The sequence below is a fragment of the Giraffa tippelskirchi genome, chromosome 12 (genome assembly GCF_054371585.1).
Source record: "Giraffa tippelskirchi isolate mGirTip1 chromosome 12, T2T-mGirTip1v1.2.pri, whole genome shotgun sequence".
In the NCBI taxonomy this organism is placed as follows: Eukaryota; Metazoa; Chordata; class Mammalia; order Artiodactyla; family Giraffidae; genus Giraffa; species Giraffa tippelskirchi.
In genome coordinates this window covers 12779489-12802289 of record NC_137286.1, presented here as the reverse complement: position 1 = coordinate 12802289, position 22801 = coordinate 12779489, and the positions used below count along the sequence as shown (strand labels likewise).

Sequence of the window (22801 nt, the reverse complement as noted above, 5' to 3'; positions counted from 1 at the left end):
TGAATGTGAAACATCTGGTCCTACACCAAAGCTTCTGAAATTAGTCATAAAAATATGTCCACTCAAGGTTCTTTTCATCCAATCTCCTTAGCCAAGCAACTAAATTTCTCTTGTCCAGGATTCATATATGTCAGCCAACTGAAAAGACTAGTGATAAGCAAACACTGAGTCCTTCCTCATCCACCAAAACCAAAACAAAACAAAAATCACCTTTCTGAAATGTTTTCTATAAAGAAAAGCATCCCAAAACAATTTGTTTGAATTTATACTGCACTTCGTCTCTGATTGCTGTGATTGCTGTATGTGTGCATTTTTAAATGGATATATAAGTATTTAACAAAACAAAACCCCTTTGCTCCTACTAAATAACAGCCTCAGCAGCAACTGGTTCCAAACATGAAACTATTATGAAATAAGATATGTGTTTAAGCCGATCTGAGGAAGGTATCACTCACACTCAAATGAAATGGTAATTGTATGCGAAAAAAGACGAGTTTATCCACATGCCACAAACATTAATCTTCAAGTGCACAGTCATGGAAGAATCAAAGCACAATGGGCTAGGCAGACATCAACAACCTTATTCCTGCCCACCCTTAATACCTAACAAGAAAGCTAGCCTCCTGATTCGGAAAGATGCCACTACCGCAAGAAACGAAACCCAAACATCTTGTAACAGAAACTCTTGCGACGACTTCCCAGCGCAGAGGCGCACCGGGTTTGCTACTTGACTTCGCTTAAGTGTAACGCCCTCCATGGGACGAGCCAAGGTCCCTGCCTCGAGAGGCTTACGGACCCAGTGCAGGACAAGGATCTAAGGGTATGGGAGATTCCAATATAGAACTGAGGAGCCCAGAGAAGGAAAAGTTAATTCTTCCAAGGACTAGGACTGGCAGAGTGGGGTGGAGTTGGGAAGGATAGAGGGAGATGTCCAAGAGGTGACTAGCTAGGATGTGGGGAGACGGAGAGAGGGGGACAGGAGAAGAAATCCCATGCAAAGTGGAGGGGAAGCGCAGAAGCCACCCCCTCTCTCTTGCCCGGAGGCGCCCCCAGCCCGGCCCTTATCCCTTCCCGGCTTCCTAAGCATCCCCGGACCGGGTCTCCTCCGGATCCTCGGGCACGGGCCTTGGAGTGCAACGGGGACATCGGTGAAGCTCCCCTCGTGGGGAAGCTCCTTCCGCCCGGCGAGATCTGGATGGGGGCCTCTCGGGCCCCACCCAACTCCCCGGGAGGCGGCGTTGCCGCGCCCCACGCCCGCCACCGCGCTGCGGACAGCTCCCCACCGAACGTGGACACTCACTTTTTCGTGGAAGATGGACTCCATGTTTATTTGTCTGGAGCCAACGGCCCCCGCGCCGAACCACCCCCCTCCAGCTCCGCCCCCAGCCCCACCCCTCGGCCCTCGCCCCCCCACCGCGGTCCGCCCCTGCCCACGTGCCTCACGTAGACCAATCATCCCCGAGAATGCGAGTCACGTGGAGCAAAGAGGCGTGAACGCTGGAGCGGTATAAATGAGGGGCACGTGACCTTCGTAGCGCATCCTAGCATCCCTGGGTTAGCCCCTCAAGCTGGGAAGTGCTGCAGCGCCGCCTGCCGTATGGAGGATCATCTCCCCTTACCACTCATTGTGATGGATTCTTAAGCTTCTGGAGATCTGTTTTGAATAAGAATCACTGAGGTTCTGTGTTCTTTTTGTTTTCTATTTTTACTTTGTATTTGTATTGTCTTTTTATCATATTTGCTTACGGTAATTTAGTGTCTTTCTCTTCCCCCACAGAAATTCTCATTGCATCCCTCAATACTGACCACGTGTGTGAAAATGAGTTATTATTTACCCAGGACTTACTGGCAGGTGGGCACTCTTGGAAGTGCTTTGCATATGTTAAGGAATTTAATACAGCAAACTTTGATGTAGGCATTATTATTCCTATTTTACGCAGGGGGAAAGTGAGTCATGAAGATAGGAAGAACAGCACAACTAGGAAGTCCGGACACCTTGTTACTAGATTTAAGTGTTCTGGCCCTGAAGTGGAAGCATAAACTGAGGGAGGTGAAAAGCCCAGTATAGTGGTAGGGGAAGCTGAAGGAGCAGGATAAGAGCAGGTCTTGTACCCTGAAACCAGGTTAAGAAAGGTGTGCTTTTTTTCCTTTTTAATCTTCTCCTTGGCACCACAGGCAATGTAGGAACTTAGTTCCCAGGTGCTGGATTGAACCCAAGTCCCCTACATTGGAAGCATGGAGTTTTAACCACTAGACCACCAAGGAAGCCCTAGGAAGGTGTGCTTTTTACAGGAAATGGGGAGCTATATAAAGATTTTACAAGGAGGTGAGACAGACTCAGATTTGTGCTTTAGAATGATAAGTTTGGCTGTAGCAGAGAGCCATTACTGTCAGAGGAATCCTGGGAGAAATGACAGTGTTTGGACTAGCATCATAACTTAGTGATGGAGAGAGACCGTTTTGAGAGACAATTAGCAAGTGAGACTGAAAAAATGAAAGTGTCCCACTCTTTGTGACCCATACACTGTAGCCTGTCAGGCTCCTCTGTCCATGGAATCCTCCAGGCAAGAATATTGGCGTGGGTAGCCATTCCCGTCTCCAGGAGACCTTCTAGACCCAGTACTGTAGGCAAATTCTTTACCATCTAAGCCACCAAGTAGGGCGACTCAACCAAACTTGATGAGAGAGTGGGAAATGAGGATAGAGAAGTGTTAGGGTCAGACTTCTGGGTTTCTGCTCTATGTAGCCACTGTGGCAGGAAGGATATTCACTGAGGTGGGGAATACTTGGGAGGAGAAGCTTTGGGGAAGAGAAAAAGACAATTTATGCTTTGCAGATATTGGTTGAATGTGAAATATCTAGGAGAAATTCAGTGTTGAGGTGGACAGATGGATAGATATATATGTTGTTTGGCTGTAGAATGGGGAGTTGTTGGCATAAAAAAGGGAACTGAAACCACAGAAGTGAATATAATCATCTTGGGGGAAAGGAAGAAACTGGGAAGAGAATCTAGCCGAGCCCTGAGGGTAGAGAAGGAACAGTTAAGGTGGGAGGAGAGCAGGAGGGTGTAATGTTACGGGAGGCCTGGAAAGGAGATGTTTCGGAGAGCAGTTAGTGTCATTTGCCATCCAGACGTCCAGCAGCATAGGGACTTATAAGAGTCCACTAAATTGTGCTGCCACAGAGACCATTGGTGACCTTTGTGAGTCCATGTCCAAGGGGCAGTGGGAGGGAAAGAAATGAAACTGCCTGTAAGGACCAGGTGCTCAAGTGAGGGATTTGGTTATCATTTTTCAAGTGTCTCTGCATGTACAGTCCACAGTCCTGTATTGGAAACAGTGTTCTTAAAAAATTGTAGCCTAACTGGGGAAACAAATCACAGTCTCAGGAAGGGAAAAAGAATATGCAAACCAGTTTTTCTGTTGTTGTTTTTTTTTTGAAAGAAAATGTGTGTCTGCGTAGAGAAACATGTTTTGTTTTTATTTTTTCGTGTCCATGCATTACAGAACTCTGGAAGAATATACCGAAAACTCAGAGGTTACATGTTTGGGTGGGAAGGAGTCTAGGCAAATGGTGGTAAGAGTGGGATGGAGACTTTTTACTGTATACAATTTTGGTCTTGACTTTTAAAAATATTTGTTTACTTGACTGTACCTGGTCTTGGTTGTGGCATGTGGGACCTTCAGTTGTGGCCTGTGGGATCCAATTCCTGGACCAGGGATCAAACCTGGGCCCCCTGCATCAGCAGCACAGAGTCTTACCCACTGGACTACTAGGGAAGTTCCTAGTCTTAATTTTTGAGTTCATTAATGTATTACTAGTTAAGAAAAATATGTAGTTGTGTTCATTTCCTATTTTGTAACAAATTGCCACAAACTTGGTGACTTAAAACAAAAACTTATTCTCATTGTCCTTGAGGCCAGAAATCGGAACCCAAGGTGTCAGCAGGGCCCTGCTCTTTCTGAAGCCCCTAGTGGCAAGTCCTTTCTTGCTTCTTTCAGTGTCTGGTAGCTCCTGGTGTTCCTTAGCTTGTGGCAATCTTAACTCCAGTTTCTGCCTCTGTCTTTATATGGCCTTCTTTCTTTCTGTGTCTCTTTGTGACCTCTCCTCTTATAAAACACCAATCATTGAATTTAGGTTCCACTCTAATCCAAGATAATTTCAAGTTGATATCCTTAACTAAATATATTGGCAAAGACTCTTTCCAAATAATGTCTTTGGTTCTGGATGAATTTGAATTTTGGAGGATCATGATTCAACTCTACTGTAATTAATTGCTTGCGTCTGTGCTCAGCCCTTTCAGTCATGTCTGACTCTTTGCGACCCAATGGGCTGTAGCCTGCCAGGCTCTTCTGTCCATGGGATTCTCCAGGCAAGAATACTGGAGTGGGTTGCCATGTTCTCCTCCAGGGGATCTTCCCAACCCAGTGGTCAAACCCACATCTCTTATGTCTCGTGCATTGGGAGGAGGTTTTTTTTTACCACTAACACCACCTGGGAAGCCAGAATAATTCCTTACTGGGATGTATTAATAAACTTTCCCAAATGACTGTATAGATTTGTTCAAATCCTTAGCATGTAGAACAGTATCTGGCAATATTTAGTAATGTTGAATTACTAATAATTATTTCATTAGGCTTTCCCTACATATTGAGCATGTGATTAATAGCAAGCAGCATAAAATGAAAAGATCAGTGCCTGGAAGTCAGAATCCAAGTTGTGGGTTTGGCTTTGCCACTGAAGCCTTGTGTGATTTGGGTATTAGGTTTGTTGCATTTCCTATCTGATAACTCCACTCGATATTTCAGTTCAGTTCAGTCGCTCAGTCGTGTCCGACTCTTTGCGATCCCGTGAAGCGCAGCTCGCCAGGCCTCCCTGTCCATCACCAACTCCCAGAGTCCACCCAAACCCATGTCCATTGAGTTGGTGATGCCATCCAACCATCTCATCCTGTCGTCCCCTTCTTCTCCTGCCCTCAATCTTTCCCAGCATCAGGGTCTTTTCCAGTGAGTCAGCTCTTTGCATCATGTGGCCAAAGTATTGGAGTTTCAGCTTCAACATCAGTCCTTCCAATGAACACCCAGGACTGATCTCATTTAGGATGGACTGGTTGGATCTCTTTGCAATCCAAGGGACTCTCAAGAGTCTTCTCCAACACCACAGCTCAAAAGCATCAATTCTTTGGCACTCAGCTTTCTTTATAGTCCAACTCTCACATCCATACACGACCACTAGAAAAACCAAAGCCTTGACTAGACGGAGCTTTGTTGGCAAAGTAATGTCTCTGCTTTTTAATATGCTGTCTAGGTTGGTCATAACTTTCTTTCCAAGGAGTAAGCATCTTTTAATTTCATGGCTGCAGTCACCATCTGCAGTGATTTTGGAGCCCAGAAAAATAAAGTCTGACACTGTTTCCACTGTTTCCCCATGTGTTTGCCATGAAGTGATGGGACCAGATGCCATGATCTTAGTTTTCTGAATGTTGAGCTTTAAGCCAACTTTTTCACTCTCCACTTTCACTTTCATCAAGAGGCTCTTTAGTTCTTCTTTACTTTCTGCCATAAGGGTGGTGTCATCTGCATATCTGAGGTTATTGATATTTCTCCCGGCAATCTTGACTGCAGCTTGTGCTTCCTCCAGCCCAGCATTTCTCATGATGTACTCTACATATAAGTTACATAAGTAGGATGACAATATAGAGCCTTGATGTACTCCTTTTCTTATTTGGAACCAATCTGTTGTTCCATGTCCAGTTCTAACTGTTGCTTCCTGATCTGCATACAGATTTCTCAAGAGGCTGGTCAGGTGGTCTGGTATTCCCATTTCTTTCAGAATTTTCCACAGTTTATTGTGATCCACAGTCAAAGGCTTTGGCATAGTCAGTGAAGCAGAAATAGATGTTTTTCTGGAACTCTCTTGCTTTTTGATGATCCAGTGGATGTTGGCAATTTGATCTCTGGTTCCTCTGCCTTTTCTAAAACCACCTTGAACATCTGGAAGTTCACGGTTCACGTGTTGCTGAAGCCTGGCTTGGAGAATTTTAGGCATTACTTTACTAGCATGTGAGATGAGTGCAATTATGCGGTAGTTTGAGCATTCTTTGGCGTTGCCTTTCTTTGGGATTGGAATGAAAAGAGACCTTTTCCAGTCCTGTGGCCACTGCTGAGTTTTCCAAATTTGCTGGCATATTGAGTGCAGCACTTTCACAGCATCATCTTACTCAATATTTGGCACATTCCAAATTTGACCTTCATTAAGATAACTCATATTGTTCATCAAAACCGAGAGACCACACTCTCCAGGAAGTGTTCCCTCCTCTTCAACTAATGTAGAAGTCCCTGTCCCTGTTCTGAGCTCTTGTGTGTGCCTATATCATATGTGGTACCTTTTATACAGTATCATAATAGTTGGTTTGACCGTATGTTTTCACTAATACCCTGTAAGTGGCAGGTGCATTACATGCTCAGTTGCTCAGTTATGTCTGACTCTTTGCAACCCTATGGCCTGTAGCCTTCCAGGCTCCTCTGTCCATGGGATTCTCCAGGCAAGAATACTGGAGTGGGTTGCTATTTCCTTCTCCAGGGGATCTTCCCCATCCAGGGATTGTATCTCCTGCATCTCCTTGCACTGGCAGGATTCTTTATCACTGAACCACCTGAGAAGCCCATAAATGGCAAGGATCCGTGTCTTATTTGACTTTATGTATCTTGTAGTCAGTGTCTTTCAGATGAACTAATGAAGCTAGTATCTGAAAATCATTCCTGATTCTTTCCCCTCCCCATTTTTCCATGTCACCTTTTGTTCCAATCAGTCCTCAAATGCTGTGTGTTCATGTCTCTTTCCGGTCTGCATTGCTACTGCTTTGCCCTCTTGGTTTCTTCTGTAGTCCAGTCCCAGGATCTCTGAATGGGTCTTCTGATTCGTTTTAATATGTTCAACTCATAGTGCTGTCAGTGATCTTTCAAGAATGCAAACCTCACCAGTATTTCTCTTAACAAATAGAATGTGAGTATGTATCAGGCACTGGAACTCTAATCATGAAAGAGACAAACTTTCACTTTCACAGAGCTTATATTGGGAGGAATCTTTACATAATTACCCAATGTTACTCTATTTGAAATCTTTCAATGGTTTCCTGTTGCTGGTTTAACAAGTTCTTTGTGATCCAGACCTGTCTGGTTTTATCTCCCAGAATTCCCTCTGCTCCAGTCACACCAGCTTCCCTTGACTTCTGGAAATCCTGAGGAAAAGTCCTTTGTGCCACCACTATACCTGCGAAGGAAGGTTATGACCAACCTAGATAGCATATTTAAAAGCAGAGACATTACTTTGCCAACAAAGGTCCGTCTAGTCAAGGCTATGGGTTTTCCAGTAGTCATGAATGGATGAGAGTTGGACGGTGAAGAAAGCTGAGCGCCGCAGAATTGATGCTTTTGAACTGTGGTGTTGGAGAAGACTCTTGAGAGTCCCTTGGACTGCAAGGAGATCCAATCAGTCGATCCTAAAGGAGATCAGTCCTTGGTGTTCATTGGAAGGACTGATGTTGAAGCTGAAACTCCAATACTTTGGCCACCTCATGCGAAGGGTTGACTCATTGGAAAAGACCCTGATGCTGGGAATGGTTGGGGGCAGGAGGAGAAGGGAACGACAGAGGATGAGATGGTTGGATGGCATCACTGACTTGATGGACATGGGTTTGGGTAAACTCCGGGAGTTGGTGATAGACAGGGAGGCCTGGCGTGCTGCGATTCATGGGGTTGCAAAGAGTCGGACACGACTGAGCGACTGAACTGAACTGATACCTACTGCCTACTTTAAAATTCTCATTACAACATACTGGACTAATTTATATGCTACTGAACTATCATCTTTTGAAGGTGAGAGGAGTCTTACTCTTTATATCAGGGTTGGTGCAAAGTAGTGAATAAATGCAAGCATTTTGGGCAAAACAAAGTATTACAAGACTTCAGTAGGAGAGGGAGAGGTTACTGAGTTAAATCAAGAAAGAGTTCCTGGAGACAGAGGAAATGGAATAGACGCTCTTCCAGGAAACATCTGTCTGTCATCTTGGACAGCTCAACTTTTCTCTAAATCTACTTCTTTGAAATCACTTTAACAAGCGAGATTGCACATGGATAAATCCTCTTGAACATTGACTCTCTTAAACTGACCTGTATTTTGTTACCCCAAACCAAAGTTTAACAGAATTTCTAATGTGTGACATTTTAAAATGTGTCAGCATAAATGTCCTGAGTTCTGAAAAGAATAAGTGACAAGAGACTATCATTTCATTGTAACTTTACTTCCCCTAAATCCAATCTTACCAAAACAAAATTTCCTTTCCAAAAAGAGGTAGTTGGATATAACAGATGACATGTGTGTGTATACAGAGAAGCCATCAGCATAATCAAGACTATGAACATACTGTACCCATTTCCTCATGCCCATACATAATCCTTTTCTCCAGCTCCTTCCTGGATCCCACTCCCTGGCAGCCGCTGACCTGCTTTGTTACTCTAGTCTGCAGTTTCTAACATTATGTATAAATGTGTGCTTTTGGTCAGCTTTTTTCATTCAGAAATTCATCTATATTGTATCAATAGACCATTCCTTTTTATTGCAGAGTAGTAGTCCATTAATACAATTTATCCCTTTGTTGATGGGCATTTGGGCTCTCTGTAATTTTTGGCTTTTACAAATAGAGCTGCTATGAACATTCATGTAGACATCTTTGTGTGGGTACATGCTTTCTTTTGGCATGTATGCATTTCTTCTGGGTAAATACCTCAGAAAAGAATGGCTGGGTCAGATGGTGGTTGTATGTTTATCTTGAAACTGCTCAACTGTTTACAACTCCTAGTAGCTACATTTTCCATTCCTGCCAGCAGTGTGAGTTCCAGTTGCTCCACACCCTTGCCAACACTTAGGAAGATCAGTTTCCTTAATTTTAACCATTCTAATAGATGTGCAGTGATTTCTTGCTGTGGTTTTCATTTGCATTTCCCTAATGACTACCGATTTTGAGCATGTTTTCACGTGTGTATCTGCCATTCTCATATCCATTTTCAGTGAAGTACCTGTTAAAAACCTTTTGCTTTTTAAAAATTTGGTTATCTTGTTATTATGAGTTCTTTACTCTAGATATAAGTTCTTTGTTGTGTATATGTTTTGCAAATAGTTTCTCCTAATCTGTGGCTGCATTTTCACTATCTTGTGTTTTTTTTTTCTTTTTAGTTGAAGGATAATTACTTTGCAGTATTGCATTGGTTTCTACTAAACATCAACATGAATCAGCCATAGGTTTACCCATGTCCCCTCATACCTGAACATCCCTTCCACACCTCTCTAGGTTGTTATTGAGCCCCGGGTTGAGTTCCCTGAGTCATACAGCAAATTCCCATTGGCTATCTATTTTACATAAGGTAATGTATGTTTCCATGTTACTATCTCCATACCTCCCACCCTCTCCTTCTCCCCTTAAGTGTCTTTTAAAAAAAATTTATTTAAAAGTTTGCCACACTGCATGGCATGTGGGGTCCTAGTTCCCTGACTAGGGATTGAACCCATGTCTCCTGCATTGGAATCACAGAATCTTAACCACTGAACCACCAGTTAAGTCCCTGAATAGTGTCTTTTAAAGAGCAAAAGTTTTTAATTTTGATAAAGTATGTCTTGGTTTTAAAAACTGGTGCATAATTGTTATATTTAAAAAAACTTTTGCTAACCCCAAGGTCACTAAAATTTTCAGTTATTGATTTTTAGCAAATAAAATCCTACCATCCTTTTAGAGATCCTCTGAATCACAAGGTTTGAAAAAAATTTCTGAAAAGTTGGGCTATGATTCAGTGACTGTTTTTTAATCACTACATCTGTTATTGAAATGGGAGAGATTATTTCAGCACAAAAAGGATCACACTTTAAATTCTTCAAATTAAATAATGAGTGTTTTTATTTCTCTTATAATTTAAAAAATGTGAACATTCTGTAATTCAGCTGTAGCCATTACTTCCAGGTGACTTCTTCATTAGGTTTCAATTCCCTGCATAGAAAGGAAAAAAAAGGAGGAGCAAAAGTGTAAAGAAAACTTTTATGAAAGAATAAAAGGGAAAGTCAGGAGAATATGAATTTGGTGTTTTATATTGTATTAAACTGACCCATTCAAAATTTTTTATTAGATTGAGAATATTCATTCTATTCTCTTGTGATTTTAAACCTTTTACCACCTCTTCAATTTTATTTTTCCAGATTAAACTGTAATTTTTTTTTAACAACTGTAATTTCTCATTAGTCTATATGAAAGCAATTATCCTCTCAGTGAGTTCATTTAATGTTTTAGACTCTTTCTAGCTCATTTTATCTTTCTCAAAATCCCTAACTATGAACCTCCTACACACCTCCTGTGGCTGCTGCTCGCTTCTCTTGTCCCGTGAGCGTCCTCCTTCCCAGCATCACAGCCAGCGGCGGATACCCTGTCTGGCTAACTCTAACTCTGCTGCCAAATAAGCCATCTCCAGAGACACAATGGGGCAAGGCGGCTGCCAGTTGCTATCTGATCACCCAACCATCCTGCCTAAAGCTCTTGAGAAGTGTTGCTGAGACCAGTGCCTCAAGCCATTAGTGCTGCTGATTTCAGCTACATCATGGACTAAGACAGTATATGATAATATATGTTAAAGCTGCATACAGAATAGGCTTTGATGAGATGGTATAAAACTGTTTCTACATTAAAATGTATCTTGAAATAAAAGACTTTCAAATATCTGAAATAGCCTGTTCAGAAACTAAAGACTTGTTTACGCTGCAAAAGTAATCATACTGCTTTATGTAAGGGCTAAATAACAAACAAGACTACAAAACAGTATCACTAAATCCTTGGAGGAGTGGGAATTACCCCTTCTGTTTATTTTTGGCACAAATGATACTAAGAAGAATACTTCTAAAAAGCTGACTGTTGGTTTAAAAAAATACAAAAACTAACCTTTTATATAACAGACTCTTGTTCCGGAAGGCAGTTAGCTTTTCATCATTCTTCCTGTCTAGATAATATCCAAAGACAAATCCCATAGGGACAAGTACATGTACCCAGTGGTCACGCACAACCTGAAGTAAGTTCATCATGAATGCTACATAAAAAAAACAACAAAAAACCCTGAAATATAGCCACTTTTGAAATATCTTTCAAATCACACCTGAAACAGGAAGATAGCTCTAAATATAGGAGGTAGATCTTAAAAGCATAATAAGCCTCTTTAAAATTTGGCATCAGAATGTAGTATATTACTTAAAATCTACTTAATGAAGGTTACATAGGTGACAGTGATGAGTAGGAAAATTACACTGCACTCAAGTCAATTTATTAATTTTATTTCAAGTTCCACCGGTGATCTGCTATATCACAGGAATGGAGAGAGTATTAAAAAAATTGTACCTGCAAAAGCGGAGTATTTTCACCCTCCTAGTTTTGATTTAGAACTTTTACTCATGTAAAATATTTTTAGATTTAGCATAGCTCACAATGTTAAAACTAATATAACAATAATATTGTCAGAAGCAGAATTCTTTAAAGCTATAATCATTGAAAACTATTTTTTAAAATTAATTTTAGAAAGGAAATGAAAACATGAGAAATTTTTTTAAGAACTATACCGAATAATGTCACAGTAGATCTGAATATCAATTAAATGGCTCTACAAAAGATATGGAGAGAAAAGAACTTACTCTTGTAGAATGACTACTAGGTACCAGAGCCATCACATAGTCCAATATACAACATGAAAAATTATTACTCTTATTTTACAGATAAGAAAACAGTTTAACCCAAATAGGTATTACATATAAAGCTAGAATTCAAACACAGGTTCATCCCAAAGGCTTAGATCCTTCTATTATATTGAAATGCCTCTCATAGAGACCCTTCCCCAAATTGATATTGACATTTATGGTACTTAAGACTTATTATGTTTTTAAGAGTTTCCAGAGCTTCCCTGGTGGTCCAGTGGTTAAGAATCTGCTTGTCAATGCAGGGTACATTTTGAGATGGTTTGATCATCTCGGGTTTGATCTCTGGTTTGGGAAAATCCCACATGCTGCAGAGCGACTAAGCCTGTGCGCCATAACTACTCAGCCCATGTGTTACAACTACTGAAGCCTGTGTGCCAAGAGTGTGTGCTCTGCAACAAGAGAAGCCACAAGCAGCAGCCTGTATACCGCAATGAAGAGTAGCCTCTGCTTGCCACAACTAGAGAAAGCCCACATGCACAACCAAGACCCAGTTTAAAAAATAGTGTTTAAAGAGTTTCCAAAAGGCAGAAGAGGATGACGTCTTTATAGAAGAACTAGACGTCATCACATGGAAAATGAATCTGCACTAATTCAATGGAAACACAGCTGAATCATCAATTTTCTGTAAAAATTTGGATCTAAAGATGAAATACATATGTATGCACATGAATCTATAATGAATAAATCCTATATAATGTCTGAGAAGACACGGCAACATCCCAGAAAGAGAATACATTACTGCTAATAAAAGGGCTTAGCTGTGTTTGGGAAGAAGCTGTGCTTTCTCATCTTAGCACTCAACTGTGCTAGGATTATGTAGACTGGATTCCTGCCTCTCCTAAAAACTGGTTCAGTTCAGTTCAGTCGCTCAGTCGTGTCCAACTCTCTGCGACCCCATGAATTGCAGCACGCCAGGCCTCTCTGTCCATCACCAACTCCCGGAGTCTACCCAAACCCGTGTCCATCGAGTCGGTGATGCCATCCAACCATCTCATCCTCTGTCATCCCCTTCTCCTCCTGCCCCCAATCCTACCCAGCATTAGGGTCTTTTCCAATGAGTCAACTCTTCGCACGAGGTGGCCAAACTATTGCAGTTTCAGCTTCCAACACAAGAGAAGACTCTACAAGTGGACATCACCAGATGGTCAACACCGAAATCAGATTGATTATATTCTTTGCAGCCAAAGATGGAGAAGCTCTATACAATCAGCAAAAACAAGACCGGGAGCAGACTGTGGCTCAGATCATGAACTGCTTATTGCCAAATTCAGACTTAAATTGAAGAAAGTAGGGAAAACCACTAGACCATTCAGGTATGACCTAGATCAAATCCCTTATGAGTATACAGTAGAAGTGACAAACAGATTTAAGGGACTAGATCTGATAGACAGAGTGCCTGATGAACTATGGACAGAGGTTCATGACATTGTACAGGAGACAGGGATAAAGACCATCCCCATGAAAAAGAAATGCAAAAAAGCAAAATGGCTGTCTGAGGAGGCCTTACAGATAGCTGGGAAGAGAAGAGAAGCGAAAAGCAAAGGAGAAAAGGAAAGCTATTCCCATCTGAATGCAGAGTTCCAAAGAATAGCAAGGAGAGATAAGAAAGCGTTCCTTAGCAATCAGTGCAAAGAAATAGAGGAAAACAACAGATTGGGAAAGACTACAGATCTCTTCAAGAAAATTAAGAGATACCAAAGGAACATTTCATGCAAAGATAGGCTCAATAAAGGACAGAAATGGTATGGACCTAACTGGTTCTCACACACATTCTAATTATTTCTCAAAGTTTACTCACTAGAGGCACTGGGTTAGGAAACAGACATGAAGTTAAAAGTCACACAACTATTATACACTGCTTTCATAGAGTATAATATTACACACAGCGGATTCCAGTCTGAATATCAAAGATCTAGAAAATTATGATGTATATAAATGGGATGTTTGAAATAAACTCCCCAGTTGGTTTGCTGCAAATCGTTCTTAGACATATAAACGTAAGCAACATTACCTTATTCCTAGAAGGTGGTGGTTTTCTTAGCATTGTACCTCCCCTAAGTAACTTTATGTGCATTCAGATCTTTAAGACCTATGTAATAAAACACTCAGGAACTTTTTGTGATTCTGATCAAGTTAGCCACTTGTTTTTTTATAAACCTGAGCCAGTCAAGTATGGGAATAACAATGTGTGTCTTAATCAAATTATGTAACCTGGAAAGCACTAACCTGGAAAGCACTAACCTACAAAATACTAGACAATATAGGTCTCTAGAGAAGTCCAGGGGTCACCTATTCTCCCACCTGTCCTAAGTTTCTTAAGGGGTGTCAATTTTAACCCTCAGCACAGCTGACTGTTAGATAACCGTACCGTCACTGACTGGACAGACATGAATCTGAGCAAACTCCAGGAGATGGTGGCTTCTCTTGTGGCTCTGAGGGTAAAGAATCTGCCTACAGTGTGAGAGACCTGGGTTCAATCCCTGGGTTGGGAAGATCTCCTGGAGAAGGGAAAGTGAAGAGGAGCTAAAGAGCCTCTTAATAAGTGAAAGAGGAGAGTGAAAAAGTTGGCTGAAAACTCAGCATTCAAAAAACTTAGATCATGGCATCTGGTCCCATCACTTCATGGCAAATAGATGTGGAAACAATGGAAACAGTGACAGACTTTATTTTTTTGGGCTCCAAAATCACCGCAGATGGTGACTGCAGCCATGAAATTAAAAGACACTTGCTCCCTGGAAGAAAAGCTATGACCAACCTAGACAGCATATTAAAAGGCAGTGACATTACTTTGCTGACAAAGGTCCGTCTAGTCAAAGCTATGGTTTTCCAGCAGTCACGTATGGCTGTGAGAGTTGGATCATAAAGAAGGCTGAGCACCTAAGAATTGATGCTTTTGACTTGTGGTGTTGGAGAAGACTCTTGAGAGTCCCTTGGACAGCAAGAAGATCCAACCAGTCAATCCTAAAGGAAATCAGTCCTGAATATTCATTGGAAGGACTGATGCTGAAGCTGAAATTCCAATACTTTGGCCATCTGATGTGAAGAACTGACTCACTGGAAAAGACCCTGATGCTGGGAAAGATTGAAGGTGGGAGAAGGGGACAACAGAGGATAAAATGGTTGGATGGCATCACTGACTCAATGGACGTGGGTTTGAGCAAGCTCCGGGAGTTGATGATGGACAGGGAAGCCTGGTGGGTTGCAGGCCATGGGGTCACAAAGAGTCAGACATGACTGAGTGACTCAACAACCAGGAGATAGTGAAGGACAGGGAACCCTGGTGTGCTGCAGCCCAGGGGGTTGGAAAGAGTTGGATACGACTTAATGACTGAACAACACAACACTGAACCAACAAAAGAAGTAATTGCTGACTCTCAGTCCAAGACTTAAGCCCAAGGCCACCTGTGGGCTAATAAGCCATTACTGTTTACACTCCTCTAACAGGGCCAGCAGGCATTTCTGTCTGCCTTTACTCTGACCAGAAAAGATGAACCACGCTTCATGGGCTCTTGCTTAATACAGGTTCCCAAAGAGACTCTACAGATAAGGCAGTGGGAGTGACAGATAAAAGGATTCTGTACATTTAGAACCCAGAGTTGGAGTCAATCACCATGATGGACTTCCCTAATAGCTCAGTTGGTAAAGAATCTGCCTGCAATGTAGGAGACTCCAGTTCGATTCCTGGGTTGGGAAGATTCACTGGAGAAGGGATAGGCTACCCACTCCAGTATTCTTGGACTTCCCTTGTGGCTTGCTACTGCTAAGTCGCTTCAGTCGTGTCCGACTCTGTGTGACCCTATAGACGGCAGCCCACCAGGCTCCGCTGTCCCTAGGATTCTCCAGGCAAGAATACTGGAGTGGGTTGCCATTTCCTTCTCCAGTGCATGACAGGGAAAAGTGAAAGTGAAGTTGCTCAGTCGTGTCCGACCCTTAGCGAACCCATGGACTGCAGCCTACCAGGCTCCTCTGTCCATAGGATTTTCCAGGCAAGAGTACTGGAGTGGGTTGCCATTTCCTTCTCCTTGTGGCTTAGCTGGTAAGAATCTATCTGCAATGTGGGAGACCTGAGTTTGATCCCTGGGTTGGGAAGATCCCCTGGAGAAGGGAAAGGGTACTACCCACTCCAGTATTCTGGAGAATTCCACAGACTGTAAAGTCCGTGGGGTTGAAGAGGCAGACATGACTGAGAGACTTTCACTTTCACCATGATGGAAGTGATTTCCATCCCCGAGAGATAAATAGCAAATCTTAGTCCCATAGGCATTTCATATTACAACTGCACAATCTACTACTTAATGGGCTTTGGGACCGGTGACACTGAACATAAAATTTGTCCTGCATATGTCACTGCAAGTGGATGACCTGGAAAGACAAAGATTGATGAACATAAAAAGTGAGCTAGATGTTTCGTAGAAACCAACATAATTCTGTAAAGCAATTATTCTTCAGTTAAAAAAATAAACAATTTTTTAAAGAAAGTGAGCTAGAATGATCCCCTTGAGAAGGGATAGGAGGAGGAGTGTAGACAGGATCATGGTCACAGGCCCAAGACCATAAGATGGCTCTATCTGATGGACAGAGGGTAGCGAGCATCTGGGGCAGTCTCTAATGAGACAAGTCTAGGTTTGGATAAAGAGTGACATCCACGTGGGTGCCCTCAAGGGCACTGTACATATTATTAGTGTCTTCTTTATATGAAAACTCTCAAGGAAAATTTTGCTTCTACTTCAGAACTGAGAGTAGCTATGGTATTCCTGGAAAAAAAAAACTAAATGGTTTTTATTTTCTGAACTCAGGGAATTGAGTAACTGATCATGTATCCTCTGATACCAAAATGATCCAAAATTTTCTCCCTACTTTTAGAAAGAGCTGACTCTTAGAGCACTCTCTGTCAGGCATGGTTCTTAACTGCTTTTCATAATCTCCAATTCATGTAATCCTTACATTACTATACATGTATTAACTAACGCCATGTCCCCAGTGAAGCAGGAATACTTTTTTCAGATGAGGAAATCCAGGGACAATCAAGTTGTCTATGGTCACAGAAGCCGTAAGTGCCAGAACTGGGATTAATATCCAGGCAGTCTGGTTCCTTGGTCTATGCTCTTTATTCATGCTTTTCTGTCTTTTACCGTAAGTATAAAGGTCAACATGTATATTAATCTTACTCTTGGCTTTATCTCATTTTTCCCACTGAAAGCACAAGATATTTATTTGAGACATTACAGGTTTTGTTCCAGACCACTGCAATAAAGCGAATATAAAGTGAGTCATGAGAATTTTTTGGTTTCCCAGTACATATAAAAGGTTGCCACCCACCTTCAGTTTGTAAAAAGTGCATTATATGTGAAGCACGATTAAATATTTGCCTTATTACCTTTTCTTCAACCCAATTTTTCCCGCTTAGCATCTATAAAGAAAAGTGTATATGGTGTGGTTTTTGTGAGTCCTCCTAAATTCACACCGGAAAAACATAGATGGTTAGACAATAGTCCTTACAGCAATTTATGTGTATTGATGCAAAGTGTCGACTTAACCTATAAAAAAATCAGTTCTGGATGCAAGGAGAAACTGAACTCTGAGGTCCGGAACCTCGACTGAATGACATGTACACTATAGAAATCAAGAACAAATATTATTTTTTTAAAAACTACATTTTAAAAAAGTGTGTATTTGGGGGCTTGGCGGCTCAGGAGGGTTTGAGACTTAAAAGAGAGTAAGGTTAGTTTCCAATCCTGAATAACGAGCAAGACAGAACTCTGAAACTTGGACGAATCGGAAATGCTCGCGGAGAAGCTGCCCCTTCCAGGCTGTAGCCCGGGAGCTGTGATCCCTCAGTCTGGGAGCTTTGATCCCGGCCGGTTTCCCCTCCGGTCCCAAAACATCTGTTTTCCAGTTAGGACAACCTCAGAATACCCTTTCCCCAAAGTGCCAGGCGGGAAGCATGAGCGCAGCCGTCCACCTGCAAGTCTGCTCCCTTCCTTTCTCGGTCTCCTTCGCCCAGAAGCCTCAGGAAGCCGTTCCAGCCCCGAGGAGGCCCAGACCAGCCCAACCCCGGTGCACACGCCGCCGCCGAGCGCTTTCCTAGAGGTGCACCCTCCCCGCCTGCACAACGGCGAGTCTCCCCGCTTCGACCGCCCTGGACCCCTGACCCACCTGCGGCCTCGGAGCCAACAACGACCCCACGATCAAGGACAGCGGCGAGCGCAGCCACTCGCGCCAGCGGAAGCTGCGGCCTCGGGACCCACCATTAGCCGCGTCCGCTCCATGAGAGGGGTGGCTCCGGAAAATCATACCTCTTCTTCCTTTGACCGCGCGACTCTTCTCATATTTATCTTAGCTTCAACACGTTATAAGTCCTTGAGAAGTGAAACTTCGGCCCCAGGTGACGAGACTCGGTGTAAGCGCCACCCTCTTCCTCCAGTTTTGTCCCCCCCCCCCGACTCCCGAAGGTGGTAGCACCCTGTGTCTCCCCGCCTCCGCGGGGTCGCCTTCAGTTTCAAAATGGCGGCGGCCATTTAGGGGCTTCTCCTAGCTGATCGTCACCGGCACTGCTGAACCAACGTTAGCTTTTCTCGCTCTTGAACGTGGATTCGATTAGGGGGTTGGGAAGGGCAGTGGACGGCGTTGGGGGAGGACTGATGAGGCAAGTGGGGGCGGAAGAAAGCTGTGCGCCTTTGGATGGGGGAGGGGGCGTCTCGGCCCTCGGGGAGAGCCCGGCTCCGACTCCGCCCGGGTCTCCGCGCGGGGACGTGCCCCCCAGGGCTTCGGGTGCGACCGTCTGGGTCGTCCCTGGCGGAAGTACTCAGCGAGGGAAAGACAGTGACTTCTCCATGGATCCAAAGCTCCCGGTCTTTCGTGGCAGTTCCTACGATTCACTCCCGAGCTCTCCTTCCCTCCTTTCTGCCGTTTTCCGCCTCCCTTTCAGTTTCTCGGTGCTGGAGGAGTTAATCCGACATCAGCTTCGGTTCCTTAGCCTTTTGGCTAACTTGTTCTCAGCCCCCTTCCTCTGGGTCTTACCGTCGTCTCGTACCGAGAGATCACGAGGCTACTGGGCACAGAGTAGGTGTTCTTTTTAGTTAATCGACTCCAGAGACCTTGAAGACGTTACCATGCTTTTGAAAACAGTCTCCGCAACCCCCCTCCCGGACCCTCCCCTGACCCCCTCACCGCCTTTGCGCGCTTCTCGCATCATCCCTCTATATACTTGCTCAACGGTAAACAGGAGGTCAGAATAATTTTAACTCCGGCAGGTCTGGCTTCCTGTGACCAGGCGAACCTGCGTTATCAATTGCCCGTGCTCTGATTTTTTTTTTTTTTTTTAAGAGCCTCCTGGAGCCTTTTATGAAACTAGTGCTCTCCCGGAACTGAGCAAGAGGAGACTTTTCTCACTCCATAGCTAGCTCCAGAGCTGACCCCGATTCTTTCGTTTTCCCTTAGATTTTGCATGGTTCCCTTAGTTGTCATCAGCATATATAGCCCTTATTGAGAGCAAGTGGCTGTGACAGATAATTGAGGTGAACTGGTCAGCAATTCCCGCTCAGAAGGAATTTATATGGTGAGGGTTCATTACGTTCAGTACACATTTGTGTTGCTTTGAGCCCTGTACTTGGCATTGGAGATAAAAAAAGATGCATTTTACTTTTCCCCCCACTCATTTAATTTATTCTTTGTGCCCACTTGTGTTACCTAAAAAATGAAAAACATCGCCTGGAGACAGCAAAATAGCTTTATAAAGGAGTAAATATTTGAGCTGGGTCATTAAGGGTCAAAAGGAAAGTACTAAGATCAGGAAAAGGTCATCTTTGGATACAATACAGAGATGCAGAGACTGGGAGTTTTGGCATACTTAGGGAGAGCAGGAGAAAGCAGGCTTGAGCGTGCATTGAGAGGGTGGTTGGTGAAGCAAGAGGAGATGAAGGTAAACTTGTGAAGGACCTTGCTTCCCAAGGAAGGTGTTCAGACCTAGTAGTTAGGTGTAAATCACAAGAAAGGGGTGTGAGGGTATTTGTTTTTTAGGATGGTCTGTCTGATTGCTTTGTGAGAATCAACTTGGAACAGAAAAACTAGATGAGAGGAAATTACAGTCATTCAGGTAAGGTAACGGGTGCCTCCACTGAGGCAGGAGAATAAAGGATGTCAGAGAGACTTCTGAAATGTCAAATAGTGTTTAGCTTATGGCAGCCAATTTGGTGGTCAGAGGGTGACTTAAGAATTTTTAGTCTGGGAGATTAAGTGGTTGGTGATACCATTAAAATCAAGTCTAAGACATGAACGTGAAGATAGTATGATGTGAGCTTGCACTTTAGGAGGGGCAAAGTGCAGTCCAAAGCATCGATTTTAGAGTCTAGACTTGGGCTATTACAGTAGCCACTAGCTACCTGTAGCTGTTGTGCACTTGAAATTGTGGTTGGTTTGAACTGAGATGTGTTGTAATCATAAAATATAATGTTAGTACCAAAACTCATTAATGTCTTAATAATGATTACAAGTTGAAATGATAATATTTTGGAAATATTGGGTAAAGTAAAATACAATTAATTTCACATGTAAAACTTCAGTGTGACTGTGAAAAAATTTTAATTACGTTTGTGGCTTGCATGGTATTTTTGGTGGACAGAGCTGTTCTAGTCTAGACTAATGATACAGGGATTAGTGAGGATGTTAGATTCGAGCTGGGCCTTAAGATGATGATAGTGGTGATCTCAGGGCAGCTTGCTGGCGCCCTCCTTTGCCTGTTAAGGTATTCAGGTTTTGTTTTTTTAAACAGAAGCCTTCAGAGATTTTTCAGCAAGGGATCATATTCAGGGGTGTTTTGGAAGATTAATCCAGCAGTCAGGTTTATGTTGAGATGAAGGAAGGAAAGCCTGCAGGCAAAGAGAAACTCAGATGTAAGGTAGTGAGACCCTGTTTAACGATGCTTGCAATATGAATGGAAAGGGAATGATAAATGTACAAAAGCATTCTAAGGGGGAAATAATCAGGAGTTGCTAACAGTGTAATAGTGCAAGAAGTAAAGGAAGGAGTCAAACATGTAGTTTCAAGTCTTGGTTACTTAAATAACAACTAGTGAATTCTATGTTATAATAGAGTATAAGGTATATGTGGGGCTAAAGAAAGTTAGACTCAAAATAGAACCAGTAAGTTTGAAAGGAGGAAGTAGGCTGCTAAATACTCTCCTTTTTTTTTTTAAAATCTTCCTGCATTCTCTATCTTCTTTATCTAATCAATCATGTATACCAGCTAGTTTTTCTAAAATACAGAACTACCTGTATCATGTCATCTTAGTTGATAATTGACCTTAAAATGTCTCTGATGCCTCTTCTCTGTTTAGCAATTATAGTTAGGTCCAAAGTTTCCAAGGCCTTTCATTAGCTAACCTTTTTCTATTCATTAAGACTTTTTCATTTTTTTGCTTCCATGAAATTGTGCCAGGCTAATATTGTTACAATTAACGTCAGTTTTAAAAATCTTATTTCCAAGATTTTTTTTTAAAGGACCATATATTATTCTACTTGCTGCTGTTCACTGTCTTTACCTTAGGATAAGACATAGAAGTTAAACACCATAATTAAAAACAGAAGCAAATCATCATACCACATTCATGAGACTCTTATTTCTTTATTTTTTAGATATATAAAGAAGTCTTCCTTTGAATTCATGGTGTTTCATCCCAAATACAACTGAGATACCAGTAAGTAAAGACTATCTGATAAAGATACAGCTTTATTATACACAATTATAATAAAAATATCTTTTCATCTGTTGCAATATGGGTTTGTCTGCAAAAGTTACAAATGAGCTCATTTGGCTCTATCTGTAAGACGCTTTGTATTTTCACATCATAATCTAAAGAAAGAAAGTGAGAGGGTAAAGTAGATTTGAGTTGGAAAAGAGTTTCTCTTAGGCCATTATTATAATTGTGGTACATGCAGCTTTTTGACAGGAAGATCAAGTCCTATTTAAACCTGTATTTATAAACATGTTTCTTCAAATAGAGAATTAGTGTCTGTGTGTTTCTCATACCTTAAAAATAGGAACACGCTAAGTCAGTGTATTTTTAATTTCAGTTGATTTGCTGTAGCAACAGTGATTGTTAAACACCCGCCGTGTAAGACGTGCTCATGTAGTAAGGATACAAACATGGATCAGACCTAGTCCTGCATTCAGAGAGCTCTCCCAAACCAAAGGAAGTGCATGTAAACAGGTAGCTGTTCAGTTCAGTGCGACCTCACGGACAACAGCACACCAGGCTTCCCCGTCCATCACCACCTCCTGGAGCTCACTCAAACTCAAGTCCATTGAGTCAGTGATGCCATCCAACCCTCTCATCCTCTGTTTCCCCCAGGTTCCCCCTCAGTCAGTCTCTCCCATCAGGAAGCTTCCGTAAACCTCTTCTCCTTCTCCATCAGAGGGCAGACAGACTGAAAACCACAATCACAGAAAACTAACCAATCTGATCACATGGACCACAGCCTTGTCTAACTCAGTGAAACTATGAGCCATGCCGTGTAGGGCCACCCAGGATGGACGGGTCATGGTGGAGAGTTCTGACAAAACGTGGTGCACTAGAGAAGGGAATGGCAAACCACTTCAGTATTCTTGCCTTGAGAACCCCATGAACAGTATGAAAAGGTAGCTGTTAATGGTGTAGAAATAGCACTAAGCTCATTTAATACTAGCCATCTTCATTTATTCATTTAAGAAGCACTTATTGACCACCACTATGTGTTAGGCACTGTAGGGGTGCTGAAATATAATTATGATCAAAATAGACAAAAGTCTCTACTTTCATGGAGTCCTTATTCTGGTGTAGGGGTTAAAAGGAGATAAGGGGTTGGACAAAGTGAGCAAATAAGCAGCAAGTATAGGTGGATACTATGTATTTTGAAGAAAATAGAAGGAAAATACACATTATAGGATGTAACTGAGGTGGGCGTGGACTTCAGGATGGTCAGAAAATATTTCTGAGAGAATGAATTTGAGGTAGGGAAAACAATAACTCAGACTAGTTAGAGAT

At 42.5% G+C, this 22801-nt stretch overlaps 3 protein-coding genes across 23 annotated transcripts in view; 1 reads left to right on the top strand and 2 right to left on the bottom strand.

Annotated features, from left to right (window-relative positions):
• Positions 1 to 1378, bottom strand: part of ATXN3 (ataxin 3) — a 41394-nt gene extending 40016 nt beyond the window's left edge. For all 10 annotated transcript variants that reach the window (XR_014070810.1, XR_014070811.1, XM_081548191.1 and 7 more), the window contains exon 1: positions 1301 to 1378. Coding sequence is in view for 8 of the 10 variants with exons in the window: in XM_081548191.1 (XP_081404317.1) it covers positions 1301 to 1324 (24 nt within the window). In the remaining 2 variants the exon portion in view is untranslated. The remainder of the gene's footprint in view (positions 1 to 1300) is intronic.
• Positions 1379 to 9922: 8544 nt separating this feature from the next.
• On the bottom strand, positions 9923 to 18005 carry NDUFB1 (NADH:ubiquinone oxidoreductase subunit B1). 2 transcript variants are annotated; one of them, XM_081548199.1, is made up of 4 exons: positions 17938 to 18005; positions 11647 to 11687; positions 10979 to 11123; positions 9923 to 10039 (listed from the first exon to the last, which is right to left on the bottom strand). In XM_081548199.1, exons 3-4 carry the CDS (start codon positions 11116 to 11118, stop codon positions 10003 to 10005), a joined length of 177 nt encoding a protein of 58 aa, XP_081404325.1. In that variant the 5' UTR covers positions 11119 to 11123; positions 11647 to 11687; positions 17938 to 18005; the 3' UTR covers positions 9923 to 10002. The 2 variants fall into 2 exon arrangements, with proteins under 2 accessions (XP_081404325.1, XP_081404324.1); XM_081548198.1 differs by lacking the exon at positions 11647 to 11687.
• CPSF2 (cleavage and polyadenylation specific factor 2) overlaps positions 17588 to 22801 on the top strand; it is a 31281-nt gene continuing 26067 nt past the window's right edge. For 2 of the 11 annotated variants that reach the window (XM_081548172.1, XM_081548179.1), the window contains exons 1-2: positions 18277 to 18345; positions 21414 to 21475. The gene's annotated coding sequence lies outside the window, so the exon portion shown is untranslated. Of the gene's footprint in view, positions 18182 to 18276; positions 18844 to 19221; positions 19340 to 21413; positions 21476 to 22801 lie in introns of those variants that run through there. The other 9 variants (XM_081548170.1, XM_081548176.1, XM_081548171.1 and 6 more) reach the window with 7 other exon arrangements.

Coding starts and splice junctions, on each gene's coding strand:
- NDUFB1 (XM_081548199.1), bottom strand. CDS start 11,118: ATGATGAACTTACTTCAGGTTGTGCGTGACCACTGGGTACATGTACTT. Junction 10,040..10,978: donor AAGAGTCTGTTATATAAAAG/GTTAGTTTTTGT, acceptor CTTTCTATGCAG/GGAATTGAAACCTAATGAAG.